The sequence below is a fragment of the Macaca mulatta genome, chromosome 1, assembly GCF_049350105.2.
Source record: "Macaca mulatta isolate MMU2019108-1 chromosome 1, T2T-MMU8v2.0, whole genome shotgun sequence".
NCBI lineage: Eukaryota > Metazoa > Chordata > Mammalia > Primates > Cercopithecidae > Macaca > Macaca mulatta.
In genome coordinates this window covers 316,529-338,395 of record NC_133406.1, presented here as the reverse complement: position 1 = coordinate 338,395, position 21,867 = coordinate 316,529, and the positions used below count along the sequence as shown (strand labels likewise).

At 41.5% G+C, this 21,867-nt stretch overlaps 2 protein-coding genes across 2 annotated transcripts; one reads left to right on the top strand and one right to left on the bottom strand.

The window, feature by feature from the left end:
- Positions 1–246: 246 nt before the first annotated feature.
- Positions 247–6,002, bottom strand: LOC114678409 (olfactory receptor 2T1-like). The gene is made up of 2 exons (XM_028848800.2): positions 5,805–6,002; positions 247–2,156 (listed from the first exon to the last, which is right to left on the bottom strand). Exon 2 carries the CDS (start codon positions 2,121–2,123, stop codon positions 1,167–1,169), a length of 957 nt encoding a protein of 318 aa, XP_028704633.2. The 5' UTR covers positions 2,124–2,156; positions 5,805–6,002; the 3' UTR covers positions 247–1,166.
- A 12,561-nt stretch (positions 6,003–18,563) lies between these two features.
- Positions 18,564–21,444, top strand: LOC713246 (olfactory receptor 2Z1). The gene is made up of 2 exons (XM_077989269.1): positions 18,564–18,649; positions 20,478–21,444. Exons 1-2 carry the CDS (start codon positions 18,564–18,566, stop codon positions 21,442–21,444), a joined length of 1,053 nt encoding a protein of 350 aa, XP_077845395.1.
- The last annotated feature ends 423 nt before the right edge of the window (positions 21,445–21,867 follow it).

The window sequence follows — 21,867 nt, the reverse complement described above, 5'->3', positions numbered from 1 at the left end:
AAGGCTTATGAGTCACAGGTGGATGCAAAGATTTTTCTGATTGGCAATTGGTTGAAAGAGTTAAGCTAAAGACGTGAAGTCAGTAGAAAAAAAGGCTCAAGTTAAGGTAAGGGACACCATTTGGGGGTCCTCCAAATCAATTCCATTCTGCCACTATCCACAGTCAAATGCTCTGGCCCAAGCTAAACTCCCACGACCATCTGCCACGATCTATCTGGAGATAGTATCAGATCCCACAGGGTGAGGGCTCAGTCTGTTAATACTGCTTTCCATTTCCAGTGCCAATCACAAGCCCCAAGTTGTCCTGTGCTTTTTTGACCAAGTGATTGTTAATTGAGGATCCCACGGCCCTTCCTTGGGTTCAGTTAGTTTGCTATAGAGGCTCACAGAATTCAAGAAAATGCTTTCCTATGTTTACCATTTATTACAAATGATATTACACAGGATACATAGAAACAACCAGATGAAAAGACACCAGGGTGAGGTCTAGGAGAGCAGAAGAGCTTCTGTCTCTGTGGAGCTGGGGCATGGCCCCTCCAGGCAGGTGGGTGGGTTCTTATCGCCCTCCTGTTCAGCTGCATGAGTTTAGCTGTCTGGAAGATTTCTGTCCTCTCCTTTCGGCCTTTATGTGGAGACCTTATTGAATGGTCATGATCGAAGCATGGGCAATTGCACAGAAATATGACTGGACACAGAGTATGACCTAGTGTTGATAGAGTGAGTGGGGACACCCATCAAGGCCTGTCTGATCAGATTCTTCTTGGCCCCTCTGTGTAGCGTTCCCTCCTCCAGGGTAGGAGAGAGGGCCTCTTTTGAAACAGAGGTCTTGTGACCTGCAATCAGACAAGGTAGTCAGATAATTTCTTTGTGACCAAAAGTGGGCAAAGATTGGATTATATTTTTAGTTTCTAAGGTTTTCTTTGGGGAGAAAAAGAAGCAGGTGAAAAGAGGGAAGGCAAAGATCACAGAGAGAGATTCCGTTTTCTGAGGCCTCAAGAACCACAACATTGGAACATAACTAGGGAGTTATGAACCAGAAACCTTGACAAAAAATCAATATGGAAATCATATCACTCCCTCCCCTTTTGCTTCATCTTCCGGTGAAAGCACAGCCACAGTGACCACAGAGTCTCCCCTTTACCATATGCATGGGAAGGAATCGACTATCAAAAGACACCTCTTGACACCCTTTGAGGAGCCTTGAACCTCCCCAAGGCCCTCTTCAGAGCTCCAGTCACATCCTTGTTTCTAAGGCTGTAGATGAGGGGGTTCAGCATGGGTGTGAGAATGGTGTAAAACACAGAGAGGACTTTGTCCTGGGCTGGCGTGTGGTAGGAGTGTGGCAGCATGTAGGTGTACATGGCAGCCCCATAGAACAAGGACACCACAGTCACGTGGGATGAACAAGTGGCAAAGGCCTTCTTCCTGCCCTCCACTGAGCTCATGCGGTGAACTGTGGTCAGGATTCGGGCATAGGAAGCAAGGACTACAGAGAAAGGAGTCAGCAGCATCAAAACACAGCACACGTACATCACTGTCTCGTAGAGGGCTGTGTCTGCACATGCCAACTTCAGGACTGCCGGAGCCTCACAGAAGAAGTGGTTGATCTCCCGGGAATTGCAGAAGGGAAAGCTCATGGTGATGGGGGTTAGGAGGAAGCCATCCAAAGAGCCCCCAAACCAGGAACCTGCTATAATCATCCAACAGACCCGGCGGCTCATGAGGACAGGGTATCTCAGAGGGTTGCAGATGGCCACATAGCGGTCATAGGCCATGAGGCCCAACAGGAAGAATTCAGCTCCCACAAGGGTAAGGTAGAGGAAGTGTTGAGCTGTGCACCCCACAAAGGAAATGGTCCTTTGATCCAGCAGGTAATCAACCAGCATCTTAGGCACAATGGTGGAAATGTACATCATGTCAATTAAGGAAAGGTGGCTGAGGAGGAAGTACATGGTTGTGTGAAGGCGCAAATCTGTTTGGATCAGGAAGATCATAACCCCATTGGCCATCAGTGCGGTGACGAAGATGATAGCGATGATGGCAAAAAGAAGACCTGAGGTTTCCTTTCTGTCGAACAGCCCCATGAAAGTGAAGTCCGTAGAGGATGTGTTGTGCTCTTCCATTGATCCTACAATTGTGCTGATATGAGGTAATAGCTTCCGAATAAGATGACAGCATTCCCAGGGCAGTAAAATAACAACATTTGAATTAATTATTAGGTAGCAAACTTTTAAAACTGGGAAGAAAACATTTTAAAAATAGTATTCTTGGCACACTGGGACTGATACCTAGCATTTAATCTATTCCAAAGGGTTTTTAAATAAAATTGGTCATTATTAATCAATAATTGCTTAAATACATTGGAGAAGATGATGTCAGCAGATGATACTGTATTACAATGACATACGTAATAATGCCTAAGGGTGCATACCATGCTACACAGCAGTTAAACATACCATGGTCTGGTGTGTGTGTGTGCGCGCGTGTGTGTGTATTACCTTAGATGCATTTAAATTTGTATTATTATTTAATGCATCTTTCAGTGGTTGGCATCACCACCACTTTCAAAACATCTTTGGTGCTGGCTGTGAGTAGCTCATGTCTTCCATTTAGCTACAAGTATGGGTTATCCACCATTTGGATCACAAGTCACTGTCTACGTCATGAGAGTATACTTGGTGTTAATTTATCCATGTCCCAGATAAATTATAAGGGATGAAATAAAAAGGGCAACAGAAACTCAATGGAAACTACTCTTGCAAATTTAGACACCAAAAATTATTCTCAATACAAGAAGCATTCAGTGTTACTGAATTTTATTTATTTTCAATTTTAACATGATGAGGAATTAGTATTAGGATTATGATTAGCATGACGATTAGAAACTAGTATTAGCAATTCATTTTCAGAGGAAATACCACAGGGACATAAACCTTGAGCTATAACTCACTGATTATTTTTGGGAATTAGAATTTTTCATAGTTCTTGATAATTAAGAAAAACCGAGTGCGTGTTATACAATTTCAGGTTACAATAAAAAACAAATGTCCACAACAAACTTCAGGAAAGTAAAGGATGATGTTTCACGTGTTTTAAGGCTAAACGTGTTCCAAGACAGACATTTTACCAACATATTTGGGAGTAAAATTTGTCAAACTAGTCTAATGCTCCTCTAAATATTCTAAAAACATTAGCGTTTTAGTCCATTGCCCATAAAACGAAGTTACTATTGAGAATAATGATGATGACATCATGGAGTTTACTTTTGCCAAGTGTCAGGCTAAGAAGTGCTTTGTTTCTATTGACTCCCTGATATTCACGATAGAACTAAGAAGTGAGGAGCTGTAAAAGCCCCGTTCACCAGCGACAGCATCGAGGGTGATGTGTTGTGGTCACGGGGTCTGTTCGTGCGACGAGTGTCTGGACTAGAGACTCTCGATTCATTATATGTTCATACACATCCATTGTGTATATGGGAGGCTTTATATGGGAACAGCAGCTGGACAGTTCCTGTAATTAGCAAATAAAATGTACCAACCATGGGAACCTGCTAAATTATTAACACTGTGTGATGATTAATGTGACTACTGAAAATCAGTCATACTTGAGAGTAGATCCATAAATCATTAGAATCAGGATTGCTGTTTTATGGGTGTAAACTATGTACACAGATATACACACATATATAAAAATGTACACATATATACATCATATGCATATTATATATTATGTATAGTTATATTTTGCCAATTCAGAATCTTTGGTGTCAGGTTTTATACATTTTTCTGATACTATGTACAATGTCAGCATTATTTACAACCTCCCTCATTTTACTTTTACTTTTCTTAGGTTTCATTAATGGAGCCTATTAAAATATATTTCTAAAGGGAAACTGATCTCCAGTTTATGTTGTAGCTTAAATATTAGCAGTATTTCAGCTACTTTCACACTTCCTGCATTTTGGGTTTGACTTTTATTATGTGATAAGACAACAGAAACAGGGAAAATCGTGCTGCTTCGCAAAGTCAAATAGTGGTCTCTGCTCTCTGTTCACGCTCACTCCCATGTTACACACACACACATATATGTAATAGTGGTCTCTGCTCTCTGTTCACTCTCACTCCCATGTTACACACACATGTATATGTAATAGTGGTCTCTGCTCTCTGTTCACGCTCACTCCCATGTTACACACACATGTATATGTAATAGTGGTCTCTGCTCTCTGTTCACTCTCACTCCCATGTTACACACACATGTATATGTAATAGTGGTCTCTGCTCTCTGTTCACGCTCACTCCCATGTTACACACACATGTATATGTAATAGTGGTCTCTGCTCTCTGTTCACTCTCACTCCCATGTTACACACACATGTATATGTAATAGTGGTCTCTGCTCTCTGTTCACGCTCACTCCCATGTTACACACACACACGTATATGTAATAGTGGTCTCTGCTCTCTGTTCACTCTCACTCCCATGTTACACACACATGTATATGTAATAGTGCTCTCTGCTCTCTGTTCTCTGTCACTCCCATGTTACACACACATGTATATGTAATAGTGGTCTCTGCTCTCTGTTCACGCTCACTCCCATGTTACACACACACGTATATGTAATAGCAGCCTCTGCTCTCTGTTCACGCTCACTCCCATGTTACACACACACACGTATATGTAATAGCAGTCTCTGCTCTCTGTTCACGCTCACTCCCATTTTACACACACAACGTATAGGTAATAGTGGTCTCTGCTCTGTTCACACTCACTCCCATTTTATATACACACACGTATATGTAATAGTGGTCTCTGCTCTCTGTTCATGCTTACTCCCATTTTATACGCACACTCACATATATGCAATAGCACAGGGACATACATATTGAGCTATAACTCACCGATTATTTTTGGAAATTGGAATTTTTCCATAGTTCTGGTAATTAAGAAAAACTGAGTGACTGTTTTACACAATTTCAGGTTACAATAAAATCCACAACAAACTTCAAGAACATAAAGGATGATCTTTTATCCATTTTATATATATATATAAGTATATATATTCATAATCTCCTCCTATAGATTTAAATATGTATGTATGTAATTCTTCGGTGGTTCTAGCTTTTTCTATGGCCAGCTAGCCCTGTAGACCTAGCAATACAAAGGGAAATTCTAAGTCAACTCCATTTTGCAGCCAACTGGCCTTACTTTTCCAATCTGCCAACAAAAGTTCTAATTTATCAGAGAACAAGCCCTCCTCAAAGTACATTATGATTTTAAGTAAACGTTTTGTTAAATTTATTATCTGCTCTCTCACTAGAGTGAGCACAGTAACTATACTTGTTGAATTTCTCCTGGGCATAGATCACACAGCTTTGCTATGGTTTAGTACACGTAAAAATAATCAGAAAATGTCTGGAATGATTCTGTGACTTTATATAGGCATTTGTTTCTGAAATGATGAAGGCAACATACTGTAAAACAAAATTTAGAATTAAATGAATTGAGTTTTTCCTCTGGTCAGGACATTAATTAATTCTGTGACCTTGGATTCTCTTCCTAAACACCCTGAGCCTTAGTATCTGCTTGTATTAATTGAGATAATGAAACATTCAGGGTTACTTTAAGAATCAAATAAGAAATGTATAGTTACAAGTAAAAATATTTTATATAATACAAAGCAAAACGTAAGATACCGCAAATTATTTCAAAACTATTGGTAAACTATTGGTACAAATTCTCAATCTCTCATTTAAGCACTATACATATTCAACTAAAATCTATGAATTTAAATTGCAAATACCTCCTGATCTTCAGAAAAGGTCTGTAAACCCAGGCGCTCCCAGTGAAGTTACATCAGCAGTTAAAGTCTGTCTTTTCCCCCAGATGTCCTTTGACTTGAAAGAAACGTTACTTAGTAGAAATTCTCAGAAAAAGGTGTGCATCGCAATTAAGCTTGCAGAAAATCTAAACACCTTTGAAGAGCAGGAGTATGCTTGGCCTGCAAATTTTGAGAAAATTAGAAAAAAAAGTTAATCGATAAAATAGACATAATTTTAGTGAATAAAATTTTCTAGGCTTACTTAAAATATTTTTTATTGCATAATACAATACAATACACCAAGAAATAAATCAACACATTTATGTTATCCTGACATTTGTAAATATTCTCTACTATTTTATAAGGGGTACATGTTGGTTGAGTAGGGATGGCTGCAAATATTTTCCTCCCACATCAGTACAATTTGAACGTAGGACACAACGCTTGCCCAGGACTGTGATGATCACCCAGCCCATCCTTTAAATCGAGGGACGAGGTAATCCCTAAGTTGTAAGCTGCAGCCTTTGCCTGCTTCCATGTGACCACTGGTGAAGTTTTTGTCAAAGAAAAGAGCTTGCTCCAGGCTCCTTCAACGTAGCAGCCTGTTGTTAGGAAGCTCTGCCACAGCTTCGATTAAAGCTGCTTCATGCGGTTTCCTTCCTTGCCCTCTGAACCTGCTTGGAACCAGTTTTCTCTCTTGGCAACATTCAACGTTTCATAATGTGGATATGACTGCAAGCTTGTCTTTCCTCCTTCTCTGTACCAGTCACACTTCTCCAGTTATTTTATGCATTCATGTATGAATTTTCCAAAGTGCTCCACTTCCAGGTATTTACCTGGGATAGCTTTTGCAAGGTCTATTTTAGAATATAATACCTCAATTTTAACAGATTACTCTAGGTGCAGTTTTTCCTGTACAGAATACACTGGCAACATTACTTTTCTGTTATTATCTCAGACACTTTGACTCATTATATACACATTCAAACTTACAGTTATCTTTTCACATGAGAAGTTCTCAAGACAGGTCAATACAGTGCCGTGAATTTTTTAGACTAAATACAAAAATATATGTTCCTAATTTTTCTCTGTGTTCCTAAATTCTGTTTAGTATCTCAAAAAGTTGGAATCATTAAGAATGAACTCATATTGAAAGAATAATCATACAATTATTAGATAATAAAGCACTAATGTACTCTGACAATTTTAGAGTAAGTTAGAACAACATTCCTCAACTCACACGTGCCTCCTGACAAGACCTGGAAAGAGACTACACACTAGAAACCCCTCAACTAGAGAGACCTGTTATTTCTGATGAGAGTTTATTTTATGCCTTGGTGTGGTGGACACTAAAAAATTGCGAATCACTGGCAAAGTGGACCTGAGAAATCCAGGTGTCTGCACATTCTTTGAAATCATTGTGGAAGAAAGGATTTTTAAAATGCTTGCACGTTTGACAATCAGGCAACGAGTCTATGCTTGAAATTTGAATGCCTGTAGGAGTCTGCCTTACGTCAGCTCTGTGTCTTTCATGCAAGCACCTTCAACTCTCCAGTCATCGGTGTTCTCATCTGTAAAAGGAAGGCACGAAGACAAAGACAATGCACCACTCAGAGATCCAGGAAGCCTGGTTCGTAATCTATACTTTAGAAACTAAAAGTACAGGTGTTTCCTTTAGGGCTTCGTGCCTTTCAAACAGTATTGTCCTTATCCTATCTAATTCATAAGACTAAGGTTTGCTTAAATTATCTTTTAAAAAACAAGCAGCAACCATTTAAGAAAAGATTCTTTGGACTGTTACACTCAATAGCATCCTTACACCTGAGATTTACAATATTACAATACTCACTCCATGTAATTCCCACAGAAAATCAAACAGGCAATCTTCTTCTCAATGCACTTGCATTTGGCATGGAGGGAATGGGACGGTCATTCCTCATTATACGTGTACCTGAGATTTCCAGCCCAGGAGTTGCAGACAACTCTGCCTCAACTTTCTTAGATTCAGTTTACGTAAATCTTGTTTATGTCATATAAAGAACGTAAATTCAGTCAGACCACAGTGAAATGTTCTGGAAACCCAATCATTTGCATATGTACCAAGTATTTAAGGTGCTACTATGAGGAGGAGTCAGTCTAGGTGCTCATCAGCATTTGGTTTGTCACCTGTGAAATTCCTGCATAATTCCAAAAGACCTGGATTTTCATTAAAGGGAATAGGAAGAGTGGAACAAACAAAGAGTGAGTCTAAGTAGAGCAGTAGCTTCTAGATGATCCATATTAATTGCCTAATTTTACTCAAGGATTTTGCATCATTTAGACAAAACCTTAAAGCATTAAATCCCATTATTTAATTTGCAAAATGCTTTATAAAGTAATGTATTCATGTGTTCTGTATGATCTCACATTTCTCATATCTCCTCTCATCCACGCAATCTGAATGCCACCCACTCAGAACAGCACGTCACACACATCACTGAGTAGGAATCAAGGAAGATAATATACGTAATTTTCATAAAAATTATCCAAATATCTAATTTTATCCCAAACTGTATTCCAACAAAAGATGATTATCTGTCACTCACAGAGAGCTGAATCTCTCAGGAAAGCCATTCAGAGTAGTAGATAGAGAAGGTTATACATAATTTAGTAAATCAAAAACTTACTGGTAAACTACAAGAACTTTATGTAACTAAACAATCGATGAAGAACTAAGACTTTTTAGAAGGTTGAAGGTGATATTTTGCTAGAAGGAAAAATGATCAGATTTAGTAGACTTAAATTCTCATCTAGCTTATACCAAGAAGAAAACACACAAAGCAATTCACAGGCATTGGTATCCACAACAGGAAAACCTTCAACACCGAGGCCATCGGGATGCCAAAGTGCTGTCAGCGTGTTACCCCTGAAGATCCAGTATGCGTAGATTTCTAATCTCGATGTATGAACTTGGCATGACTAAAGGTATCCTTAGCAACTCATGATGGAGTTAGGACAAAGTGAGACATGCAACAAGTTTATTAAACTCTGCAGAAGGAAGTGTTATTAAGCCAAACAAATAAATGCCACCCTAGAAATCCTTGAAACAATTTGCGTTGCCAGGATAAATTGCATAAATTCTCCAGTCTTCTAGAAACATGTAATACTGTCTGTTTCTTGTCTTTACAGGGAAATATTTAGCAAGTAAAGCGGGATAACAGGTCTGAAAAACTAAACATGCAGGAAGAAAGCAGCAGACCAGTAAAGAATGCGGAATTATTCTGGGTGTCCTGCTTTGAGATCCCTGGGTATGCTCTGGCCAGCCATGAGTTACACCACTCCATCCAAGGCAGAGATAGCCTGAAAATGAAAACCTCCAAAGGCAAAATGGGTGTCTCTGTGAGAATCAAGTTAAGGAACATTTGTTTTGGTTTGGGTTTTTTGTTGTTGTTTTTGTTTTTAAACAGTTTTTAATTGATACATAATATCTGTACATATTTATGGGGCACAAGTGATGTTTTGTTACATGGATTGAGTGTGCAGTGATCAAGCCATGGTATTTAAGATACCCATCACATTGACTATTTATTATTCCTGCGTACTGGGAACATTCAAGTCTTCTTTTCTAGTTAAATATACAATATGTTGTGAACTATAGCATCCTACCCTGCTATCAAACTAGAACTTACTCCTTCTGTCTAACTGTATGTTTGTACTCATTAACCAAAATCACTTCACTCCCACCTCCCAACCCCTACGCACCCTTCTTGGCCTCTGGTGTCTATTATTCTACTCTCTACCTCTATGAGATCAATGTTTTAGTTGCTGCATATGAGTGAGAACACGCAGTATTTGTCTTTCTGTGCCTGGTTTATTTCACTTAATATAATGACCTCTAGTTCCATCTAAGGGACTATTTTTTAAGAAAGATCACTTAATTATCTATATGCAAGCGCTGACATGGAGCGAGTTCTGTAATTGCGCAGATACCCCAGGGGGCCCTGGAGTTCTGCATTGGGATCCCCACAGTCTCTGATGGTGGCAGATCCCAAGGGCTCACCCTAACAACCCCACCAACAGCACGATTATCAACTGGAGGTGACTACCTCCAAGCGGTGCTGTGCGCCTCGGGACCATTCCTGTTGCTCAGGGCTGCCCACCAAATGTGGCTCTGGCAGGGAGTGTCCGGGGCAGACAGTCCTGAAGTCACCTCACGACTTCCCCCAAGAGCACATGGTTGAGAAAAGTGGGACATGTCCACAGGTCTATGTGGTCCGTAGTTTGGTTTATCTTCCTTCACTCAGTTCAGCAGAGACCAGACGAAAGTGATGGGTTCTCAGTTCTCTCTAGAAATAGTCTGAACCATCTGTGGAAAGTTGCATTACCCTTCTGGGACTTGGTCCTCCCTACTATTAATTCAAAGTGCGGAGAATGATTTCATACAAATAAACAAAAATAATTGCCTCTGCTCTCACCAATGTGGGAATATGGAAACAAGCTTTAAGTTTTCTTCATTTTCTTAAGAATGAGTTAGAGCAAAACACGTTTTTAGGTAGATTACAACATTAGTTAAGTCCAACTAAACAGTCTGACATTTTGAATTTTGTCAACAGTTTATTGACTGTAGATAATCAATTTAATATTATCATATATATTATTCAAGAATTACTATGGTAATTAAGAATACAAATAAAAAGTAAAAGAATCACCCCTTATCCACCATCTCAAGCTTCAAATATTCTTCCATTTACTCTCCATATGTATAAAATGTATACTTTTTATTATTGTAATCATGGTATAGTCTTATATTCTGCTTTATGGTTTTATTATTTTCATATGCATTCCTCCATGTTGCTACATATTTTAATTTTGCATCATTTTCAAAGGATTAACGATTCTCTTTCAGGTGGACCTAGTAAAATTTAACCTATTTCCCTACAGCTAGACATTTGGTTTCTTTCCCCTCTTTGTATTAATGTAGCCTCCAAGCTGCATGGAAGATATTTGTGTGTACATCTTTACTATCCTTGTTAATAATTGCTTTAGCGTAAATTTCCAAAAATTAAGCTCCAGGGTCAAAATGTTTTCTAAATGTTGTCTAAATTTATATAGCTACAAGTTTGAATGTGGACACAAAATTTGTGTATGCACAATTTGTAGTTTTATGTTCTTAAAAAATAAAATAAACCAGTACTTAAAAAGGAAGCTATCTGTGGGCTTATTTGAAAAATCAGGACTTCCAACACATTCAGCTCTCTGGCACAAGTGGCTTTGCTGGATCTGACCACGCTAGTTCTTAACCTAGCCAGCTGCAGTCGAAATACAAGAAGAATCGTTCTTGAGAACTCCAGGTTCCTCCCTGGTGGTTTGAATAAATTTATTTCACTGGTGGTGGTGGTGGTGGTGGTGGTGGTGTGTGAATGTTTTTCTATTTTGTTTAGTAAATGTAAACCCATTGATAAATCCCTAAGACATTCTCCAGTCTCATATTTATGGCATGTATTGTTGGCTGGACAAAGAGTGAGATCATACATAATTAACAAAGAAACACAGACAATCAAGTACAAAGCAGCAACCAGAGATCTCCCTCGCTTTCACAGCAGGCCACCCTACACATAAGTCGAGTGCAGGTGGACGACTCAGTGGGGTTGACTGTGGTGCACACGCCACACTCCTGAACACAGGGCGTCTGTGCAGCCCTGCTGGTCACCTCAGTTCCTGGGATCTGAAACTAGGTAATGATGACAGAGACTGAAGATAGCTGAGAGCTGAATATAGAACTAGTGAGGATCAGAAGAAAATTGAGGAAATAGAAAAGAAAAAAGAAATAAAAAAATCAGACTTACTGGTCTTGCCTTTAAATATATAGCATTTTAAATATAAAGGAAATTTTGACAAATAGATTGAACAGAAGGCCATAATACACATTTTAAAAAGAAACTCCTTTCATTTATCACTCTGAATTCATGACATCGGTGTGCACAGATGCAACACAAGTTGGTTTTACTCTTTCCGACAGAACAGTACCATGGTGGTCAGTGAACTACAGAAGGCAGCCCTGGTCAAGTCCATGCTCGGTGAGGAGGAGAGGTTCTTTCTCCCTGGCCTTCGGCTTACGCATTTTCCAGGATTGTTTGGGCACCTGGAACCTTGGAGAAGACAGGGATCTCTGTAAATGAATGTGAGAAGAGAAACAAGATGGTTATTAACAGATTGCATGGAATCAAGACAGGGATCTCTGTAAACGAATGTGAGAAAAGAAACAAGATGGTTATTAACAGATTGCATGGAATCAAGACAGGGATCTCTGTAAACGAATGTGAGAAGAGAAACAAGATGGTTATTAACAGATTGCATGGAATCAAGACAGGGATCTCTGTAAACGAATGTGAGAAGAGAAACAAGATGGTTATTAACAGATTGCATGGAATCAAAAGGAGAGAGTTCCATAAGCAGCTTCCTGCTCTAAGAGTCAGAAGTTCAACATCACACAGCATAAGGACAGTGGTCAATAAATATGTATTGACATTGAAATACTATTCAGCCCTAAAAAAGAATGAAATAATGTCATTTGCCACAACACGAATGAAACTGAAGGTCATTATGTTAAAGGAAATAAGCCAGACACAGAAACAAATTTCACATGTCTCACTCATATGTGGGAGCTAAATATAAGTTCAAATGTTTGATAGCAGAGTAGGGTGACTATAGTCAGCGACAATGTATTATACATTTCAAAGTAGCTGGAAAAGAGAATCTGAAATATTCCCAACACATACAAATGATACTCAGGATGATGGATACCCCACATACCCTGACTTGGTCACTATAAAACCTATGCAAGCAACAAAATATCACAGATGCTCAGTAAATATGTAAAATATTACGTATCAAAAATAAATAAACATCAAGTGAGTACAAATACGAATGAATGAATAAAAATTCTACAGCAACCAAACATGTTAAAATTTGTTCAAAAAATGAATATACTTGGCTGATGTGGGAATCATTAGTGGTTCCAAATTTAGTGTTCCTGGACAAAATTATTTCCTCTTGGAATCTCAATTTCCACCTCTGCAAAATAAGATAACAATATTCACCTCACACCATTGCTGTGAGTGTTAATTGAGATTATAAATTCTGAGAGCACAACAGTCTTATCCTGGTGATCTGGGTGTATTCACCCAGTAGCAATAAAAATTTGCCTGTCTTATGTACAGTTGCCTAAAGAATGAGTGAACTGATCAAGTAATGAGATATTGAAAGTAGGCCACATTTTGTAATTTTTTATACCATTCAAATGTAAGATGTGACTTATTATTTATAAAACAATTAGGCATATCTTGTTAAGAAATAGGTCATAGTTTTCACTGAATTAACTGTTTGACTCAATCCAAACTGACAGTTTATTAGACCTGTGTATATATAACCACCAAATAGTCACGTTGTGGGCACCTGTGCATGTTGGCATGACCTAAATTCCCAAGCATGAATCTAGGGCTGGTGTCGTACACACTGGCTACATGGTAGACCAGGGAGCCCATAGGCTTTGTAGTGACCCAGACGTGGCTCACATCTCAGATCTGCCATCTGCTTGGCAGGTGACCTTGAGCACTAAGCTGGTTAACCTTCTGAACTTCTGTTTCTTCATGTATAAAATCATAATCAATTATATATTATCATGATAAGATGAGAAAATATCATACATGTCTAACATAAAATGGGAGATAAGAAATATTCATTTGCTTCTCATTCTGATTCCATTCAAATTAAGGAATAAAAGCTCATTAGAACAATAGGACCGAAACAAAAAGCTAGAAGTGAAACCAACTTTAATAGATGTTACGAAAGAAGAGAGGGAGGGAGGAAAGAAAGGACCTCCATGTCTCTAATTGCCAAGTTTCCCCAGACACCAAGATGACGCTGTGTTGATTTGTCTATGCCCAAGCCTGCCCCACAATTAAGTACCTTGTGTATATAATGGTTTGGAACAATAGTCTGGGGGCCCTGGAGCCCCTGAATACACTGCATTACAGCTGAGGAAGCATGTAGGTGATTTTTGGAGCAGTCCCCGCTTTCCAGAAACAAGAAGCTTTATCGCAGACCTTGACACTTGCTCTTATATAGAATTCATTAAAATCTAGATTGTGTCTTCTTTCTGAAGTCACTTGACTGCCTGCACAGAAAACCTGGAAAATACTTAGGAGCTGGCAGGTAGAGAATCACTGACTTTTAGTTTTGGAAAATGTATCGTGTACAAGTACAGAGCCTCAGGTGTCTGCACAAGTATAGACCACCCCATTCCCAACTGTAAAGAATCCTAAAGAGCCACGCTCTTCCTCAATCAGTTTTTTAGAGACAGACAACACCCTCTGCCTCTGCCAGGATGTTCTTGTCCCAGTAAACCCGTCTCACTTTACATTCGTTAACCACGGACCTTTGTCCAAGGGTTTAGTCTGCGGGGCTAGAGAGACACCTGTTTTTCCCTTGTCGGTATGTATGCTGTTTCTTTAGAGGTTTCTATGTAGGTTTTATGTGAGCAGCACATATAAATTATGTGGCATGGAAGTAGGTATACTAACTGTAATGTGTTTAATTATTTTAACTAGACTTTGTGACTAATTATTCATTAATTTTGGAGATGTGAGATTTTGGAGAACAGTTGAAATGTTGTCAAAATAAGTATGAGCTTTGCCTGAGAATGAGTTTGAACCCACCACTCTGCCGTGTCTGGGAGAATCGGATTTACCACAGGAAACAAGCATGTTGAGAGTAGGCTTTCCCGATCTTGGCACTGTGGATATTTTGTTCTGGTTAATTTTTTTGTGGGGGCCTGTTCTGTGCACTGTAGGATGTTAAACAGCATCCCTGGCCTCTTCCCACTTGGTACCATTATTACCTTCACCTCCTCATTGTGACAACCAAAAATATCTTCAGACATTGACAAATGTCCCCTTGGAAGCAAAATCACTGCTGGCTGAGAACAGCGGATCACCCGGAGGGTTTGTCAGAAGAGACTTCTGAGCCCTCCAAAGAGTTTCTGATTTGATGGGTCCAAAGTGGAGCCTGAGAATTTGCACATTGAACAAGTAGCTGGCGTTGCCGATCCAGAGACGACCCTTTGGCCTAAGGAGCCCTGGGGGTGTGAGCAGTTGGCATATCTGTCTTTCCTCTGTCTGTGAAATCCCTAAGTCGTCGGTTCCCAGATTTTTCTGCAGAGTAGAATCACTTGAAAATCTTTTAAACCTTCCAAAGACCAGGCTATATCCCAGATCAATTCAATCACTACTTCGGGGGTGAGGCACGGGCATTAGTCTTTTTTGAAACTCATCAGATCATTCCAGTATGCAGGCAAATCTGGAGACCTTGCTCTAAATGCCATTATCTCATCTGTAATTTGAAGGCTTGGGGCTGAGCAATTTATGTCCTCCCAGCATACGTGTCCTATAAGTCTCAACAGCACAACTAATTCCTAAGTGCTACACAGGACTGTGCAATCTGAGTCTCTGCGGGTAGGAATATGGGGCAAAATTCAATGACAGAAGCTTTGCAATCACAGCATTCTGAAGTTGGAAGAGCACCAAGAATACGCAACAATTCACCCTCATTGCGGTAAAGGTGGATAAAGTATACTTTAGAAAATGGGGCCCTATGGGAAAATGGGGAGCCTTTAGGAGTGCCCTGTGTGAAAAGAGACAAATTTTACACCTCAGCTTTCATGACCCCTCATGTAGACACCCAAAGGGACCTGCTTCAGGCTCTGAGCCACAGCCTGGAGCCCAGGAAGGACAAGGAAGAAGGAAAAAAGTCAACAAGAGACCGAGACACCCATGGAGACTGTGGATCAGGGCAATTCAAGGTGAGTATGCAATGTGAAGTATAAGAGGAAATAATTTAAACCCTCCACCCATCCATGCAGCCCCAGCTAGCTTATTACAATAAGCTTATTATGAAAAGTCACAAAAACACAATTCCATAACTTCTCCTCTGTCAAACTTTCCCACATTTAAGATTTTCAATGATCTGGAATTTTGCTTTTTTAAAACAAAATGAGATAATATAATTTATTATTTTTACTGTCATTTTAAATGAGATAATATAATTTATTGTTTTACTATCATACACACAGTCCCCAGCAAAGCACATAAGCATTCATACTTTTGGAATTAACACTGGCCTTCTCCATAAGTTGCCTATCTTAGATGGCAAAAACCAAGGCTGTGTAAAAACAAAAAAATCTGTAAAACTGTAGGGGAAGTTAAAAAGTCACATCAGTACCAAAAAACCAATGAGAATAAAAACACAACAAAACAAAAACTTGGGCTAGATGTAGCCCACAACACAAAATGTGTCAGTTGCATCCAGGATTTCGTTTTTCATTCATTCTAGTAGTTCTTTAAGACCTGTTGTGTACCACTTATGATCTAGGTATGGTGGACGGAATAGAAAAATAGATCTGTTTCTCCTGGGAAACAGGGTGAAAGGAAATAAATCTCCCTGAATATTACTCTGAGACACACATACACACATGCACGTGCTGCATTCATTGCCATGTTGAGAAACTGCCTGAGAAGATAAATCAGCAGTGCCCAGACAACCGAGGATGCATTCCGGGGAGCAGGCACTCATGCACAGCCCCACCAGCCGGAGGGATGTCGACTTCAGATGGCCGTGATGGAAGGTGGCGTGGGGATAGCAGTGTTTTCTTGAGCAAGCATATGCTTCTTTCATCTATCCATTATACACGTTCCTTTGGCCCACCAGCATTGACCAAGGGCCATCATGAACTACAATCCGTCATGAAATAGAACAGAAAGGGCACAGTCCCTGGTCACAGGTAATTTTCAGTCTAGGTGGAGAGATCTGGAGTGTGACAGAGGAGTTCACTTAACTACAACAAATGCATCCGCCTGCAAGGTTTCACAATACGAAGCGCATGTAAGGGGAACCTCTGAGTGGGAGGGACTAGGAGCTCCTGCCGGTGAGTACCAGAGTTAACTCTGATGATTTTGCAAAACTGATTTGCTTAAGTGAAGGAAGAAGACAGCTAACATTCACTGAATACCTCCTCTGGAAAAGGCATGATCTCACCATTTTCCTTACTCCACACTCACAATAACCCTGGGAAGTGGGCATGATAATCCTAAGTTACAGAGGGGAGCAGAGGTCTGAGGTTATAAAAGTGGTAACAGTGCTGATGTTAGTAGCAGCTGAACTCAAAATGTCACATTCCTTGGGCCAACTCTGTTCTAAGCACTCTACATTTAAAACCACTTAATGCTCCAAACAGTCCCAATAATTTTTGAAATGAGGAACCTGAGGCTGAGTAGCCTGTCCCAGTTACATAGCTGGGAAACTGTGGAGCTGGGGCTTGAACCCAAGCAGCCTGGCTCCAGAGACCAGGTACTCAACCACATGCCTTATACTGGATAAAACCAGACAAGAACATTCAGCCAAGTCAGAGTCAAATTATCGCAGATTTTAAACATGTAGGTTCTTGTCCTTTTTCATTTGCCTTGGTGGAGAGCGAGGGAAGGGGAAAAACAGTAACTGATGGTAAGTTTCTACTGCAGGGGTTCTCAGTTGGGGGTGACTGTGTCCCTGCATCTGGCAATGTCTGGAGATATGTTTGGTTTTTGCAACTGAAGGGGGTTGCCATGGCATCTGCAGGGTCAGGTACAGGCATGCTGCTAAATGTCCTGCAATGCACAAAACCGTGCCCCACAGTAAGGAAGTATCCGTTCCAAAATACCAACCGTGCCGAGGCTGAGAAAAACCACTTCAGAACAGTTACGAGTTATTTTGGACCTGGCCTAGAAGATCAAGTATTTGTTAACCAAAAATAAGCATCAAAATAATTAAGTAAACTTTAGAAAAGAGATTTTTGATCAAGGCTGTCACTTCTCACCAATAACAGATATTGGACTAAGCTCCTTCCAGATGTAAAACACGGTGGTCTGAGACATTTGAGACACCAAACAAGACAAGCTGAGCTTACAGGACACCGAAACAGGGACGTGTGAGAAAACTATCTTTAGAGGAAAGCTTTTAAATGTACCCGAGGCTTCGTTTTAATTCGTGTATGGCAAGGCCAGTGGATCGGGAAGTGATTGGCATTGAAACGGTGGCTCGTCACGTCCCCGGAGGAGCACACACACCACGCAGGGCCACACGGGGAAGGCAGAAGGAGTGAGCAGGAAACAGAGACCAAGCCTTCGCTGTGTCTTCCCTGGGAAGAAACGGGGTAAACAGCTGAGCAGGCTCAGGACTGGAAAGTGTGAATAATTTGGGTGGGCTCTGGGCTCTATGGGTGGTCTCTAACTGCCCCGGAGCTGGACCTGGTGAATCATAACTGAGCACAGGAAGGTGTCCCTGACTGTGGGAACCTCATAAAAGGAGGTGGGTGGGGCTGTAGACTCGGGAATTGGTTGATTTGCTTCTCAAAGGCATGCTCACAAGCAAGGTATTCACCATCTCTAGGAATTAGCTAACCCTGGGAAGTGCAGTCCCTCCCCAGGTCCACGAGTCCTCAAGATGGCAACGCATCATACAATACAGAAAATAGGTGCAGTGTATATTTTAGCTCCACTCAAAGTCATGTCTCAAAAGTTTGAGTTTAACCTCGTTAATTTCTGTGCTGCGCTCCAGAGACAGGCTTTTGGAGTGGGCCCTGCTACGCACCGCGAACACGTCTGACTCACATCGAAGGGATCTGTGTGTCTGCTGTGAGCAGCCTCAGAGTGGTGGAGTTTAAGGCCATAGATGAGGGAGGCCCCTTGGCATAGCAAGAAGAACCAGGACAAGCACCGAGAGAGCCACTTCCTGGCACAGCTCTCTCTGCTCTCTCGGCAAGTTCCAGTTTCTAAGATCCTTTGACCTTTGACCATACAGTGGTGAGATGTGGGCAGTAGACTAGTCAGTGAGTGTCAGCTTGTACCACACTTCAGAACAGTGGGAGCTCGAGCTTTGAAAAGCACAGGCACCCATGGAGAAATCCATAGATCGTACAGCCTTGTCACCTCTCTGATGTGCTGTCCCTCTGGGACACTTGCTGCCCCTCGCACTCTGTCCCGGTGACCCTGTGGTATCCCCCAGCTCCATTATTCTCTCATATTCTCGACTCCTTAATACCATACTGGGAAGTTCATTTTATTTCCCTTCAATCCCTCCATTTAAGCCATTTGCCATCAGACATACGCAGAAATAAAAGCTAAAATTGAAGGCATTCCCTAGGATTCAGGAGTCTGGGACCAGGGTTTCCGCAGAGCTTCCTGGCTCAGGGAACTTGCCAGGTAACGGGTCTTCACCACGTCTAGCACAACCTCATCCTTGGAGCAGCGTCGTTAATCCTAATTTGTCCCTCATCCTCAGCTCCTAAAACTGCCTTTGGGTGACTTATTTCCTATCATCGCTTACCTCATAATTCCTTGAGATTTGACTTTACCTGAATAAATATAATTTCAGAAGGGAGCCCTTTAGGGGTGCAGATCCCTCCCAAAGGAAACTACTGACCTGGCTTACGTATTCCTAACACGTACTCCATAGATTTATATTTTAAAAGAGGCCCAATCTTTATCAAGAAGTTTATTTAAAAATCTTCTTAATTAACATAATGGGACTCAGCTATCATGAAACTATTGAAATCAAGATAAGAGAACAACAGTAAGGGAATGAGAACATAGTGTCAAAATTCCAGAAGAGCAAAGGTGCCAAGTCTGGAATTCCTTAGGGCCAAGGTAACAAAAGACTGTGATGCCTGCACAGCTCCACTAGTTAATAAAATGCAACACGTCAGCAACAGACACGGGCTCTGACCTATTTCTTTTGTTGTTGTTGTTGTTTTAGGTTTTTTTGTTTTTGTTTTTTGGATTTTTTTGAGACGAAGTCTCACTCTGTTGCCCAGGCTGTAGTGCAGGGGGGCGATCTCGGCTCACTGCAAGCTCCGCCTCCCGTGTTCACACCATTCTCCTGCCTCAGCCTCCTGAGTAGCTGGGACTACAGGCATGTGCCACCACGCCCGGCTAATTTTGTATTTTTAGTAGAGATGGGGTTTCTCCATGTTGGTCAGGCTAGTCTCAAACTGCCGACCTCAGGTGATCCACCCAAAGTGCTGGGATTATAGGCGCGAGCCACTGTACCCAGCGACTCTAACCTATTTCTCAAAGAAATATATCACGTGGATGCTCAAGTAAGGACTTTGAACCACGTAATTCACGTATTGGTAGGTCTAGTCCTCAAGTTAGGCATAAGAATAAATGGTTTTGTTTTCAATGTTTTCCTGTGCACATATTTGTTTGTTGAAGTGTTAAGAATATTGTTAACTATGCATTTTTCAAAAACATGGGACGTTGTAATCTGCTGTTGTTCTTTTCCTACCTTTTTGAAACAGAAATTAGATCACTAGTTTTTACACTTTTCTCTTTTCTAGCACATGTATTTTGAGTTATGAGTTTCCCTCTGAGTACTACTTTGGCTGCACACCATGCTTTTTGTAATAATTTTTCATTGTGAAATAATGTTGACCCTACAAAAAATTTATAAGGACACTGCAAAGCTCATCAGCTGCCTCTTCACCGACCTTCCTAGTTGTTGCCCTTTTGCCATCTTTGCCCCATTTCCGTCTCTGAGTGAATGTATCTGAGCCCCTGGTGAGCCGGTTCGCTTTCCTCTCCACAGTGAGGCTCGGCAGGAGGCAGGCAGAGGGCCTTGGAACCACCCCTCCACCACTGGCTTTGTCCTCACTAGACTTTTCAATGACAGCCAGATGCACCTGTTCCTCTTCAGCATGGTGGTGCTGGTCTACATCCTCGCCATGGCTGGCAATGCCACCATGGTCCTCCTGATCTGGGCCGACGCCCAGCTCCACAAGCCCATGTACTTCCTCCTCAGCCAGCTGTCCTTCCTGGACATCTTCTTTTCTTCAGTCACTGTCCCCAAGATGATAGTGGCCTTCCTCTTTGATTGGACGAGCATCTCTTTTGGGGGCTGTGGGGCACAAATGTTTTTCTTCATGTTCCTGGGAGCTGCAGAGTGTCTCCTGCTGGCCCTCATGGCCTATGACCGCTATGTAGCCATCTGCAGCCCTCTGCGTTACCCAGTGCTTATGAGCCGTCGCGTCTGCCTGCTCATGGTTGTGAGCTCCTGGCTGGGAGGGTCCCTCAATGCCTCCATCCAGACCTCGCTAACCCTGCAGTTCCCCTACTGTGGCTCACGAAAGGTCACCCACTTCTTCTGCGAAGTGCCTTCGCTGCTGATGCTGGCCTGTGCAGACACAGAGGCCTATAAGCAGGTGCTCTTTGTGACAGGTGTGGTGGTCCTCTTGGTGCCCATTGCCTTCATCACCACCTCCTACGCCTTCATTTTGGTGGCTGTGCTCCAGATGCGCTCTGTGGAGGGGCGTCAGAAGGCCCTGGCCACCTGTTCCTCCCACTTGACAGTAGTCAACCTCTTCTATGGGCCCCTTGTCTACACCTACATGTTACCTGCATCCTACCACTCTCCTGGCCAGGATGATGTCGTATCTGTCTTCTATACTGTTCTCACACCCTTGCTCAACCCTGTCATCTACAGCCTCAGAAACAAGGAAGTGACTGGGGCAATGAAGAAGGTCATAGGAGAGTGTGGTGTCTGTAGGAATGCTTGAGACCCAGGAGAGAGGGCTAGGAGACACACGTATGAGATCTGAGTTCACTCATAGGCATTGAGTCTGAAGATAGACAGACATCTATTGCATATGACCTTCCATATCTGGGATGTGTTTATGGCTCCAGGATCCTGTTCTAGGATTCCCTTCTGGGATGAGAGGAAGAGTCCCAAATCCACATGCAAGGAAGTGAAATGATTCCCCTCAAGCCACCACACTTCTACTTTTTCAGAGAGGTTTCCAGAACATCTGATTCCACTCATCATTCCCCCTGTCCATCTCAACAAACTCTAGTCAGGCTTTTTCTTCAGCCATCCCCTGGGCAGTGCAGCGATAAACCACCCTCTCTGTGTCACTGAATGTCTTAGGGCTTCCCTTCTTACCCAGTAAAAGCCAAAGGTCCCACCAAGCCCTTGATACCTG

Coding starts and splice junctions, on each gene's coding strand:
- LOC114678409 (XM_028848800.2), bottom strand. CDS start 2,123: ATGGAAGAGCACAACACATCCTCTACGGACTTCACTTTCATGGGGCTG.
- LOC713246 (XM_077989269.1), top strand. CDS start 18,564: ATGAGGGAGGCCCCTTGGCATAGCAAGAAGAACCAGGACAAGCACCGA. Junction 18,650..20,477: donor CAGCTCTCTCTGCTCTCTCG/GCAAGTTCCAGT, acceptor TCCTCTCCACAG/TGAGGCTCGGCAGGAGGCAG.